The following is a 14,947-nucleotide window of genomic DNA, read 5'->3' as shown; positions in this document are numbered from 1 at the left end:
GGCAAAGCAAATATCCGTGATACACTATCAAATACGAGATAAATATTTACAAAAAGATTACGTATCTGTGTGTGTGTGTGTGTGTGTGTGTGTGTGTGGTGTGTGTGTGTGTGTGTGTGTGTGCGTGTGTGTTTGTGTGTGTGTATGTGAAGTATATTATGGTAGGATATGAAGAAAAATATTTTCAATTAAAATATGTACTTGCGTGTCTTTGGGCGTTATTATAAACATATATGTACAAATGTATACATTGCAAGTACACATACATACAGTTAGATAGATAGATTATATATATATATATATATATATATATATATATATATATATATATATATATATATGTACAAATATATACATACAATTAAGTGTGTAGTAGGGGAGCGAGACTTCTATATATTTAAGAGACAAGATACAGCATCCAGACATTCGGTTGCTTCCTCTCGTCTCCACATTCAGTATGAGGTTCGTGATGATATCGGCGTTTTCTTTTCTGTTGGTGACCCTCCAGTTGTTGCAGCCATCTTCATCAAACTGTAAGTTATATATATATATTATATATATATATATATATATATATATATATAATATATATATATATATATATACATATGTGTGTATGTGTGCCTATATATATTATATACTTTGTATCTCATGAAGACTTTAACAATTGTTTTGTCTTTCGTTCGTCTCGCACATGATAATGACTTCATTCTCTTTCCACACTGGTTACTTTATCACGTTATGTCTCTAATTCTTTTTCTGTATAGTACAGTAATACGACTGTCCCACCTTACTATTCTTACGAGATATATTTTCTCCTCTCCACCCTATATTTCACTGTTTGTTTGCGAAGTGCACTTGCTGCGACCTAATGATCTTGATCTCTTTCTCTCTCTCTCTCTGTCTCTCTCTCTCTCTCTCTCTCTCTCTCTCTTCTCTCCCTCTCTCTGCTTCTCTATATCACTTTCTACCTCTGTGACTCCCTCTTGAAAAATAAACGAATACTAGTGAAAAACTGCAATTTACAATGTATGATTATACTTGCACAAGTTCCCTTTCCTGCAATAACCGGAAGTAGGTCAAGGGAAATCTTTAATGAACACCCTTCGTATGTATGTATGTACATGTATATATATATATTATATATATATATATATATATATATATATATATAATATATATATATAGTGAAGGCCTCCACCCCCCCCCCAGACGTCAACGTACAGTGAGAGACAGTTTTGTGCTTTCATGGGCTCCTAGGGAGCGCTTTGTTCTACCTTGCTGCGCATTTGTTTTGGATTTTTAAATTCCTGGATTTTCCTGAAGAGAATGCTGCAAATGGTCTCCTTATTCAATCCGAATTTGGAAATCTGCGGCCTTTGAAACATGTGTAGAAGATAATAAAAGGAATTATGTAGAATCTTCGTTCAGCTCCATTTCTTCCCTTCACTAAATATATTGAACTTCAATTATCCGCGCTAAGGCACGGTTGAGACACCCCAAGGTCGTAACTTCAACCGTGTCTTTTCTGTTGTGATTTTTGCTACCCGGGATCGGTTAAATTTTGAATAATCCTTAACAAGATAATTCATTTATCCATTTCAATAAATATATATATATATATATATATATATATATATATATGTATATATATATATATATATATATATTAATATATATATATATATATATATATATTATATATATATATATATATATGTATATATATATATATATGTATGTATGTATGTATGTATAATGTATATATGTGTATATATAGGGAGAGTTCATATATATATATATACACGCACACATGTACACATATACTTATATATTTATACACATACATACGTACTTATACTCACATTCCCATATATATTTATATATACATATATGTACATATACATATATACATACATACATACATACATCCATATATACCTACATACACGCACACAGACACTCACTCACAAACACACACATATATATAGCGACAGAAGCAATATAAATACTAAAACTAATATTTATTTCTCACTTAAAGTGGATGTTATGTTATGTTGTGTTAAAACACAGAATACTGCATTATTTGGTACGAGAGAACCTCCTATATGGACTCGTGATGCATAAAAGCACTCGTGTTTATATCGTACTTGATTAGTTAATTTCAGAATTTATTTTACTTCGATGAACACCTATGCTTTCTTTTATTACAGCATGTAAAGAGGGTAAAGCCGACATCATGTTTGTTTTAGATGAATCGAGTAGTGTTGGCCAAAAACACTTTGGAACTATGAAATCCTTCGTTGAAAATGTTGCCACCAATCTTCCCGTCGGGTCAGATTCCGTTCACGTAGGCCTGCTGAAATATGGCTTTGGAGTGTATGAAGAATTTGATTTAAATACGTACCAGGATCCAAGTTCATTGAAGAACGCAATAGAGGAAGTTGGTTACGAGGGTGGCATGACAAATACACATAAAGCATTAGATTATCTTCGTACGAATTCGTTTACAGCAGCTAAAGGGGATAGAGAAGATGCTCCAAACATTGCAATCTTAATAACAGACGGAAAATCATTTGATAAAGAGAAAACAAAGGAAACTGCAGAACGTTTAAAGGCTGCCGGTGTTACTGTATTTTCTATAGGAGTAGAGAATGCTGTTCAAGAAGAGCTAGAAGATATTGCTAGTAAACCAAGTTCGGAATACGTATTTTATGCAGAAAACTTTAGTGGCCTTGATGAAATTAAAGAGCACATATCAGCAGATATTTGTAACAGTAAGTGTTTTTCTAATACATTATTTCGTTATAAACTTTTATAAAATAGACTCGCTATTTTGACCCGTGCTTCGCTCGGGTTTTGGTGGTGGTGTTTTGTGTGTGTTGTTTCCTTTTTCTTTTCTTCTTTTCGTCTTCTATGCCTGGTTCTTTTTATTGCTCTCTTCCTTTTCTTTTTCTTATTTTTTTCTTCGTCTTTATCTTCTTTCAAACTCAATTTTTCCCATATTCCTCACCATGGCAACCAAACGGTAGTCACGAGCGACTTGCAACCCTCCTCACACCATTGCCCACCCCATTTTACCACCCCCATGTAAATTTTGGCGCCAATCCGACCCCATCTACCGCCCTTAAACCAAAAATGAGACAAATAACAAAGAAATCAAACAACTTTTTCGCATTTCAGCTTTATAGATATTGATTTGATTTTCAATTTTTGTAACAGTCTGTGATAGCGTTGCTGGTTTTGACTGCGTTATGATGTTCCCGGTTAACTTCTGGTCGTTCCTGAACGATTAGACTCACGACTAAAGAGGTTATCCATTGCTTTATTTTTTTCAAAGGCCATATAAGGAGTACCATCCAATTTTTTTTCAAAGAATATATTCTGGAGTACTAGAATCTTTTGCTTTTCTCTAACATTGCGTACCGGAAGAATTTTACCGTCTCATAAATTTTCCTTGTAGAAACCGATTTCTTTCATTGACTTCCATGTTTCATGGAACTGAATAAACATGGGCGTGAATCGAAAAATACATTTTGTATAAGAACTCCTCTTGCATTACAAAACTTTCAGGAATGTAAGGCTTTCGAAACGAGGAGGATGTATACACATTATCAAAAACGTTTATATTGCTGTAGAGTAGTCCAGCCTTAGGATTTGAGAGAGATTTGGTTGCTGCTGTGTTTTGCAGGTAGAACAAAAATGCAAAAGCTTCCTCGTTGATTCATGTAATATATTGTAGTATGATGAATTGTAAAGTATAGTTTCTATTTTCTTGTCTCCAAATCTGCTCTGACCCAACAGACATGTAATCAAAATAGCTTTCGCTATACCTAACAGGTCACTTCTTTGCCACATAATATATCATCCATTTCTCTTCTTTTTGATGATGTGGAGATGCACTCTGAGGGTGATTTGGTTGCTGTTTGTAGTAGGTCGAGCATGGTTTTTCGTTGACTAATTTTCTATAAACGCTGCGATGGACTGGCGTCCCGTCCAGCTGCGGGGACGGGGAGGAACACATACGCCACAGAAACCGGGAAACCGGGCCCATGAGCCTGGCTAGACTTGAAAAGGGCGACGAATTTTCTATAATTGTTGCTATTATTGATTACCTGCAGATCAAGAAAACGTATGAAAAAATTATAATGACCTTACATAATGGGCTATATAATTTGTGTCTGCAATGAGAGATTATATCAGAAATACATTAAATAAAGAATTTTCAGGAGAGATCTTATTTTGGCGTAATGCTGTGAGTGACTCGGCAACATAATTTACAAAAGTGAAGGTTAGCATAGTATGGTTTCCGTCATATATTATGGATCAGGATAAGGTACACCCCAGGATATGAAGCTATGTATGTATTGGCCCTGGATGAGGAACTTGGACTGTAATTTCACATTCACTGTATTATCCTTAACGAGCTTATTTTGCTCTCACCCACCCTCTGTGTGTGTGTTTTTGTGTGTGTCTGTTTGTTTGTGTGTGTGTGTGTGTGTGTGTGTGTGTGTGTGTGTGTGTGTGTGTGTGTGTGTGTGTGTGTGTGTATCTATGTATGTCTCTTCTACTTTTTGCTTATTATAAATCTTCCACTGAGTGAGCCGGTTTCCAACAAAGATACAAGGCTCCATCTTTGGGATGCTGTTAACACAGCCAAATTCACATTTGTATGTATGTATGTATGTATGTATGTATGTATGTATGTATGTATGGATGGATGGATGGATGGATGGATGGATATAGCTAGCTAGCCAGATATCTATGTCTAACTTAAAGGAAGTTAAATACAGTGATTTAGAATGTGCCAAATCAAAATATATTGCTTAAAATGTTTGTGGTATTTACAGAGGTTAACCCATGTGAAAACGTAACTTGCGAAAACTTTGGAAAATGTATCGTAAATAATACGGACTATTATTGCCTGTGCCCCGAAGGATTTGAAGGACAAAATTGTTCTATTGGTAAGTTTTTTTATAGTTATATTATATGTTCAATAATTCCATAAGCATTGGAGTTGCATAAACGGAAGTGTCACAGTTGAAACTTTTTTGTATCCAATAGAAACTTAGGTAACATACTTTAAACAAGTATTTCCATTTATATTTATTTCTTGCCTTCCAAGTAAATGAATATATATATAGAAATAATTGTCCAAAAGCATGTAACTCATTAAAGGATGTGCTCAAAACAAAGCCTCACAATACCATATGCGCCATACCGCTCGATATCATCGTCCTACCTGCGATCTTATGCGAAATTGAGACGTGGGCTCCTACGAAGAGGATAGAACATCGATTAGCTAAAACGCAAAGGGCCATGGAAAGACCCATACTAGTGATATTACGTGAGCATTCTCGAAATTAAATAATTCGAGAAAGCACAAGTTCCGATAAGCTGGACTTATCACAAGACTCACAGACAACAGAGGAACCGTTCCAGTTGCTGAATGGTATCAAAGAGATCGGAAAAGGCCATTTAGGAAGCTTCCACGACGATGGGAAGACGATCTAGTTAAGTAATTTGGACCAAATGAAAAGTATAGCGCAATCAGGATAAAACTGGAAACGTATTGTGACCAGCGGTATATGACAGCATCTGATGGTCTGGTCCCTACTGAGAAACTGTGATATTCAATTGTTATATTTAATACTGCGACAAATGTGCAAAGTATTGTTGTTTCATATAGTGGATTTACAATTTGTTTAATATCGCAAATTAACTAGTGGATTAACTAAGTAGTGGAGTAAACAGTGAATATTTCATTGTTTGTCTTATTATCCTAGTGAGATATAGCAAGTCGTATTGGTACTCATCTGAGTACCCCGTTAGTCAAATACATGTAAGAGTGTTACCGAGTTAATTGACTTGATCGAATAGAGCCCCTCTTTTTTCTAAATATATCGTCCATGTTGGAATCTCGTATTAGCTCGGGTTTACACAAAGTTTAAAACGAGAAACCTTGATGATGCTACTGCACATATATATAATATATATATATATATATATATATATATATATTATATATATATATATATATATATATATATATATATATAGTGAGAATTTACAACGAAACAAAAGACGAAGACGGATGTGTAAACAACAAACAGATGTATTAGTTTAGGCTCGGAAGTGAGAAAGTCTTTTACGTTTCGAGCCTACGCTCTTCGAAAGAAAGGAACTCAGAAATAAACAGGGAGAGAAAATAGAAAAAGGTCTAGTGGCTAGCGATCTATCATGGGGAATATATATATATATATATATATATATATATATATATATATATTATATATATATATATATATATATATATATATATATAGTAAAAGCAATTAAGATTCAAGTGAGTTCTGTTGAATTCACATGAATGCGCTACTTAACTTAGATGCACCAGAAATCTATATGGTATTAACCATAAGATAATGCGGGGTGATTATAAACAAGAAAAAAGTAACAAAATGGATCAATATTTCGGTACAATTGTTTTGTACGAAGACCGCCTTTATTAAGGCTGCAAATATTGCAGCAAATACAAGTGACCCGTACTCATCAGCCGAAAAAACATCTGAGTTCTCAAAACATCTAAGGGGGTGAGGCTACACTCCTGAAACTTCAGGGAGAGTTCTATAAAAATCATATTTAGATAATAAACGGACTTCCAAAGTTTTTTAATGTTGCACAGACATATAACAGGTTTTAAAAAAGTATTTTAAAAAACCTCTTAGTTTCACAGAAAATGAAAATGTAAATATATATATATATATGCGGCGGGCTTCTTTCCATCTCGTCTACCAAAGCCACTCTGAAAGCTTTAATCTGCCAGAGTTATTGTAGAAGACATCTGCCCAAGGCAAGACGAAGTGACGCAGTGGGACTGAACCCGGAACCGTGTGGCTGGGAAGCAATCATCTTTCCAGACTGTCAATTATAAAGCTCACTTAGTACGTAGAGACGTCTAGATGTCATTCGTCAAATTAATTATAATTTCACATACAACTTCGAAGTATGGTAGGATTTTTCTCAATTACCTTTTGTAGATACAAACCCCTGCAAACCCGAACCTTGTGAGAATGGTGGCAGATGTTTCAGGAGAGGCACCGAATTTGTTTGCGTTTGTCCAACTGGATTTGAAGGGAAAAATTGTTTAGATGGTACGTATAATTATTGTTCAACATTCTTTCTTTTATTCGTTATTCTTTTACTTGTTTCAGTCATTTGACTGCGGCCATGCTGGAGCACCGCCTTTAATCGAGCAACTCGACCCCGGGACTTATCCTTTTTGTAAGCCCAGTACTTATTCTATCGGTCTCTTTTTGCCGAACCGCTAAGTAACGGGGACATAAACACACCAGCATCGGTTGTCAAGCACTGCAGACACACAAACACACACACGCGTATATATATATATATATATATATATATATATATATATATATATATACATATATACGACGGGCTTCTTTCAGTTTCCGTCTACCAAGTCCACTCACAAGGCTTTGGTCGGCCCGAGGCTATAGTAGGTCGTTCATCGAGAAGCGATGCCTACTACACGTTGATAATAGGCAATACACCTTGAAACCTAGGTCCGTGTGTGGTATCCGCTTCTTGGTGAATGATCTCCCTTTGCAAGATAGAGGACGCCGTGATGGCGTCAGGCCTATCTGGTGACGTTGATGTTCGCCTGGGGCTAAATGCAACAGTGACACCCCCACCACCCTGCCCTGTCCCTAGCCATATTCAGTTGGCTAATATCCCTTATATTATGGAGCAGTCACTGTCTATATCTCATTTAGAGAATTATTATTGCTATATATATATATATATAATATATATATATATATACCGGAGTAAACACATAAATGTGAAACAAGGTGGAAAAAAGAGTACTCAAATATCAGTGGTAGAGTAATATTGCAGTGTAATATTTATAATAAGTTTTAATTTCTATGCATTAATTATATTTTCTTCATTAACGTCAATATGTATTTTATTCAATGTAAGGTTTTTTCCTCGAATTTTATAAGTTTTATAATTTTTTTAATATATATATACATATATTTTTGAGCTTTTTTTGTTTATCGCTCGAAGATTGACCGTTATTTCTAAAGGGCCAATCAAACAAATCCATTTTTTTTAAGGTGTAGCGTTTGTAAGAGTCTAGATTGAATTGATATATCGGTTCCATTCTAGCAAAAACTATCTGATGAACGGCAACGAGAAACTCAGAGTAACAGATTTTGTTGAATTTTCTGCTGCTTTAAATAAAGTATATATATATATATATATATATATATATATATATATATATATATATATATATATAAAATATTTTCTTGCCAGAAATTGATCCCTGCAAAGATAATCCTTGTGAAAACGGTGGAGTATGTTACAAGGACAAATCGAACTTTATCTGTCGGTGCCCGAACGGATTTGAAGGCAAAACATGTAACCATCGTATGTATACTTACTTATTCTTAAACTTATTTTCTATTTTATGCCAAAATTCATTTATTATTAGACTGTTAGAGATAGTTATATTATATAATGACTTTGATATAAACAGTCTGTGTAATTTATTTAAAAAGTCATCTATGCATCATACATAATGTGTTTACACTTTGCCGAAAATTCAGTTCCTGTAATATTTGTCCTGAGATCAGACCTCTTATGGATTTACTGTGTTAAAATAGAATGTATATCAGAGAGAGGAAAATCTGTGTACTAAATATATTTTGACCCTTTGAGCCGTTTTCCATGACCCGTACCCGCAACTAGTCTCAAGATCCGACGAGAATATATCGTCTGTGGTATAACAAAAAATGAATAAATCATTCATTAATTAAATATCCGATATGCGCAATTGGGATAGTATATAAATTAAATAGGCATCTATATATCATATTTAATGCATACACACTGTCGATAGGCAAGTTACAAAGTACGTGTTCGGCGACAACAACTTTTAGAGTTGCTGTATTAAAAATAAAATGAATATCAGGAATAGCCGAAAATTCGTCCCAAACGAGAACGCCATATGTATTTCGACGTTTGGGGGTATTTTCAATGGCATGTTCACACAGAGAGTCACAAGAATAAGGGGACAAAACATTCACTGATTTTGCGAACAGCCGCTCAGCTAAATAAAATTCCGGTATGCGCAACTGAAGCAGGATTTAATTACAATACATATTTATGTATTACATGATTCATTGAAAATGCCCCGAAACGCAGAAACGCATCTGTAACTCTCGCTTTGTCTCAGTATTTGTCTAAGCAGAAATACAGGAGTAACGCTGTAAGGCGGCGAGCTGGCAAAAACGTTAGCACGCCGGGCGAAATGTTTAGCTGTATTTCGTCTGCCGCTACGTTCTGAGTTCAAATTCCGCCGAGGTCGACTTTGCCTTTCATCCTTTCGGGGTCGATTAAATAAGTACCAGTTACACACTGGGGTCGATAAAATCGACTTAATCCGTTTGTCTGTCCTTGTTTCTCCTCTCTGTGTTCAGCCCCTTGTGGGTTGTAAAGAAATAATTATTTCGTCTGTCGTTACGTTCTGAGTTCAAATTTCACCGAAGTCAACTTTGCTTTGCATCCTCTCGGGGTCGATAAATTAAGTACCAGTTACGTACTGGGGTCGATGTAATCGACTTAATCCGTTTGTCTGTCCTTGTTTGTCCCCTCTATGTTTAATCCCTTGTGGGCAATAAAGAAATAAGAAAAACAGAGGTAACTGAGTATTGATAGCGTCTATACATTAACTATGATATATAGATGGCTGTTTTAATCAGATGCTGCTTCTGTTGCTTTTACCGGTAATATATTTCATTTTAGATTCAGAATATCTTATTATTAGTTTTAACTTTTAACCGATACTTAGCAAAATATAACCTTGGGTATTAAAATTATATTTTGGCGTTATATTTTTTCTAGAAATTAGCCCCTGCAACAGTAGTCCATGTGAAAATTCTGGAATATGTTTCAGCAACGGACCAGACTATATTTGCCATTGTCCACCTGGATACGAAGGCAAAGACTGTTCAGAAGGTATGACCATGCTCAAGTATTATGTTTGCCATAAAGTTACAAACCATACACAAGAATGCATGCGCACGTTCTTAAATTGCTTTTCTTTATTTTTCATATTTGTAAAGAATATATAAACCTACAAAAAATATATAGAATCACATAAACAATACATACAGACATACATACGTAACCACAAGTGAATCGTTGGCGATTCTTTTCCCTCCGTCGTCCTTTTCTATTGAACTTTCGTCTGTCTCTCATGTTTCTGAAGAAGGGCTTTGCTCGAAACGTAAAAACCACCTTTCTTTCCTTCCCCGAGTCTCTGCTAATACTATACATGTTCCACATTCTCGCGTTGTTGTTTTTCTGTGTTTGCTCTTCGTTTTTATGTGGGGGAGATTTATTACATACATACATACATACATACATACATACATACATACATACATACATACATATATATATATATATACACATACATATATGTATATGTTTTTGAGTATATTCATTATTTGTATTTGGGTTCGTTTGTTTTGCTTTGTTTTGTTTTATTTTTTGTCTTTATTTTGTCTGTTAGTTTGTTTTTTATTCGGTACGAAAAAAAATTAATCAATAAAACAACTAAATACCGCATGTTTCTTCATTTTTATTATTATTTTTGTCCACTTTGCAGAAAAAAATCCATGCCAAAGCAACCCATGTAAAAACGGAGGAAACTGTTCACATGATCACAACACATACAACTGCACATGTCAGGAGGGATTTGAAGGTCCTGATTGTTCAAAAGGTTGGTTTACAATATTGATATCATTTAATTCTCTTTGACTTTTGACTCCGCCGGTTACGACGACGAGGGTCCCAGCTGATACGATCAACGGAACAGCTTGCTCGTGAAATTAACGTGCAAATGGCTGAGCATTCCACAGACACGTGTACCCTTAACGTAGTTCTCGGGGATAATCAGCGTGACACAGAGAGTGACAAGGCTGACCCTTTGAAATACAAGTACAACTCATTTTTGCCAGCTGAGTGGACTGGAGCAACGTGAAATAAAGTGTCTTGCTCAAGGACACAACGCGTCGCCGGGAATCGAACTCACAACCTTACGATCATGAGCCGAATGCCCTAACCACTAAGCCACGCGCCCTCACATCATTTAATTAAGCACAACCCAAAATACTTTCGAGTCGTGAGGGGCGATAACACCATGTTTGTGTATTTTCCATAGTAAATCTTTTGGATCGAGGAACAGAAAAGAATTGTGGTAGTTTTAGCGTTTTAAGGCAGCGAGCTGGCAGAATCGTTAGCACGCCGGGCGAAATGCTTAGCAGTATTTCGTTTGTCTTAACGTTCTGAGTTCAAATTCCGCCGAGGTCGACTTTGCCTTTCATCCTTTCGGGGTCGATTAAATAAGTACCAGTTACACACTGGGGTCGATGTAATCGACTTAATACCTATGTCTGTCCTTGTTTGTCCTCTCTATGCTTAGCCCCTTGTGGGTAATAAACAAATAGGTAGTTTTAGCGTTTCATCGATAGGTAGTTCTTTTTAAACCCCAGTTTGTTTTTCTTGAGGTCGGCTACCCGGTTTCCAAGTCGTGTAACTGACCGAGAGCACAACCTATCCCTGACGGGACAATGGTCCGTTGCAAGGTTTAAGGAGAGGGGTCAAGTGAATTACATGCACCCCAGTACTTAACTGGTACTTATTTTATCGACGTCGAAGAGATGAACTTTAAAGCGGAAGAAAATTCAGGTAGGCATTTTGTCCGGCGCCCTAACCATTCAACCATTACATCCGCCTTCTCCATCACAGCTTACGTAATATTATGTATACGTGTGAGTGTATATATATATGTTTGCATGTATATGTGGATGAATTTATGTAATTATATGCTTATAATTTACGTTTGTCTATATTTACGAAAGTTGATCCATGTGCTAGCAGTCCTTGCAAAAACGGTGGAACGTGCTTCAAAAATGGTGACAACTACCTTTGCGCATGCACAGAGGATTATGAAGGAGAAAACTGCACTTCAGGTGAGTAAAAACACGAAACAAATAATAAAATTGTATGTTTTATCACCCCTGGTGGGGATGAAATGCAAAGTTAAAAACATAATGGTTTAAATTCATATTGCAAACAGTTGTTAGAAATATATATATATATATATATATATATATATATATATATTCTTTTATTCTTTTACATGTTTCAGTCATTTGACTGCGACCATGCTGGGGCCCCGTCTGAAGGTGTTTTCATCAATGAAATCTATCCCAGCGTAGTACTTAATCTATCGGGCCCTTTGGTCGAACTCCTAGGCTACGAGAACATAAACACACACCAACACCTGTTGTCAAATGATGGTGAAAGGGGTGGGGGCAAAACAGACAAAGATATCGGCATAAATATATATATATATATATATATATATATATATATATATATATATATATATATATATATATATATAATATATATATATATATATATATAAAATATACATAGTTTATTTAGAGCTTGTTAATGTTAACAATAGCTTCTATTAATATACAGAGAGGAAGATGTAGTGCTCGTTGTGAGCTATATTAAAAATAATATTTTTGTGGAGACAACACATTCGGAATCATAATTAAAATACAGAACGTCCTCGAACCCACAAGAGTAAACAAGAGTAAACAAGAGAGACAGAGACAGGCAGAAACAAGAAAAATGTCCCCTTGTATTTGAATACTATGCAAATATTCTTTTAAAAGACATGTCTTTTAATTTTTCAAAAATTTAATTGTTTTCCATACTTACAGTTGAAAAAGTCTCAATGACTGAAACCGGTACTGAAATGTATTTTATAAAATTATTTTAGCATTTTCTACCTTGACTTTTTTTCCATATATATCAGCTCGTGGGTTCCTTTTCAACATATTATATATATATATACATACATACATACATACATATATATATATATATATATATATATATATATATATATATATATATATATATATACGACGGGCTTCCAATATCATCCCGCTATCTGCACCTGTGGCAGAATGTGTACTAACATATGATAGTTACTTCCATAGTATTAGTCAATGTTATTGGACATGCCTTATCCTGGTTTCATCAGCCACACTCTTCTGTCCTGGCTTAGAGCATATCGGTGGACGGTGTTTATTTGGGAGTTTTCCTTCTCTTAGATTATTTAATGTTTCTGCCGCTAAGGTGTTCCATCTACCCTTACGAAATTCTATTTATCCCATAGATGGAATCATGACAGGTACTCTCGTTTCGAGTCAATAACGGATTTGGGTATAATAACAATTAAGTGGTGACTCCACACTCCCTAGAACACCCGAAATAGTGCCTCGTCACTGGTTACAGTTTAATGTACACCCAGGACTAACGTTTACAATATACTTTATTGCAATATTAAATACAGGATGTATTACCCAGGTAGAAATTAAAAAAAAACTCATTCACTATAAACCTATGAGATTTCCCTCACGTAATTATTATTTTTTTGTTCCGTTTTTTTTCTTTTTCAAATAATTTAGTGGCTGATAAATGCCGAAGCAGTCCGTGTCTAAATGGAGGCACATGCGTAAGTGGATATAAAAATTTTACTTGCATCTGTAAAAATGGTTTCAAAGGTGAAAACTGTTCATTTGGTAAGTATCAAATTTTTATAAAGGAACGATAAAGAATTTCTTTAGTGGAACAAAAAATATTACGGTATAAAATAAGTTCAGACGTCTAAATCAATTTTTATTATTTATTTCAGTGGTTAGAGCGTCAGGTTCACAATTGGGAGGTTTTGTGTTCGATTCCTGGACCAGGCTGTCTGTTGTGTTCTTGAGCAAGACAATTTATTTAACGTTGCTCCAGTTCACTCATCTGTAGAAATGAGTTGCGATGTCATTGGTGTCAGGCTGTATCGGCCTTTGCCTTTCCCTTGGATAACCTCGGTGGCGCGGAGAGGGGAGGCTGGTATGCATGGGTGACTGCTGGTCTTCTATGAACAACCTTGCCCGTTTCGTTCCTAGAAGAGGAAATTTCTAGGTGCAATTCCATATTCATTCATGACCAAAGGAAGTCTCTAATGGCTTTCAGTATTTACATAAAATGCAGTGATTACATTTGAGAATCGAAGCTACCTTACAAACGCGGATTGTCGTCCTAAACTTCTGTTTTGCCTTTTAATACTCAGCATAATTTCATCAGAATATTCACATTCTTTGAATCTCTGGTTTTGTGTCTCCGTTTTCTCTAATTTATATATATATATACATACATACATATATATATATATATATATATATATATATATATATATTATATATATATAATATATATATATATATATATATATATATATCTTTATATATAAAATTGAAGTTGTGTGTGTGAGACTCTGTCTCCTCCGATTTAGATTCCTAACTACTCCCACATTTTCCGGTGCAGTCTAACCAAAAGCGGGTATCTTATAGTCGTCATTCATATCGAGCCCTTCTGGGTATTAGCGCGCGTCTACGATGCGTCTACGATTTTAAAACAAATTTACCATCATTTTTCTGCATTTTTAAATATATTTGCTCGGGTTATATAAGGGAAATAACTCTCGAAAAATGCCTATATAGTTATTTCCCTTACAAACCCGAGCAACGCCGGGCGATACTGCTAGTATATATATATATAATATATATATATATATATATATATATATATATATATATATATATATATATATATATATATATATTATATGCAATTCTTTTCTTTTCAGAGTGTGAAAACATGGACTTAATGTTTGTATTAGATGAATCCGGCAGTGTCAAAAAAGAAAACTTTAATTTGATGAAACGGTTTGTGAAAAATATGACATCATCGTACGCAATTAGCGATGACGGAGTTC

The 14,947-nt window shown here is 34.9% G+C and overlaps 1 protein-coding gene across 1 annotated transcript in view; it reads left to right on the top strand.

Moving 5' to 3' along the window:
• Positions 1-411: 411 nt before the first annotated feature.
• Positions 412-14,947, top strand: part of LOC115209153 (von Willebrand factor A domain-containing protein 2) — a 22,329-nt gene continuing 7,793 nt past the window's right edge. Inside the window, exons 1-10 of the mRNA XM_029777369.2 lie at positions 412-533; positions 2,214-2,777; positions 4,851-4,964; positions 7,041-7,154; positions 8,344-8,457; positions 9,934-10,047; positions 10,703-10,816; positions 11,958-12,068; positions 13,590-13,703; positions 14,819-14,947. The exon at positions 14,819-14,947 is cut by the window's right edge and continues 432 nt beyond it. Coding sequence (XP_029633229.1) covers positions 458-533; positions 2,214-2,777; positions 4,851-4,964; positions 7,041-7,154; positions 8,344-8,457; positions 9,934-10,047; positions 10,703-10,816; positions 11,958-12,068; positions 13,590-13,703; positions 14,819-14,947 — 1,564 coding nt within the window. The 5' untranslated portion in view covers positions 412-457. The remainder of the gene's footprint in view (positions 534-2,213; positions 2,778-4,850; positions 4,965-7,040; positions 7,155-8,343; positions 8,458-9,933; positions 10,048-10,702; positions 10,817-11,957; positions 12,069-13,589; positions 13,704-14,818) is intronic.

The sequence above is a fragment of the Octopus sinensis genome, linkage group LG3 (assembly GCF_006345805.1).
Source record: "Octopus sinensis linkage group LG3, ASM634580v1, whole genome shotgun sequence".
Lineage (NCBI taxonomy): Eukaryota > Metazoa > Mollusca > Cephalopoda > Octopoda > Octopodidae > Octopus > Octopus sinensis.
Note: the sequence above shows the minus strand (reverse complement) of the source record. Positions and strands in the feature narration are given on the sequence as shown.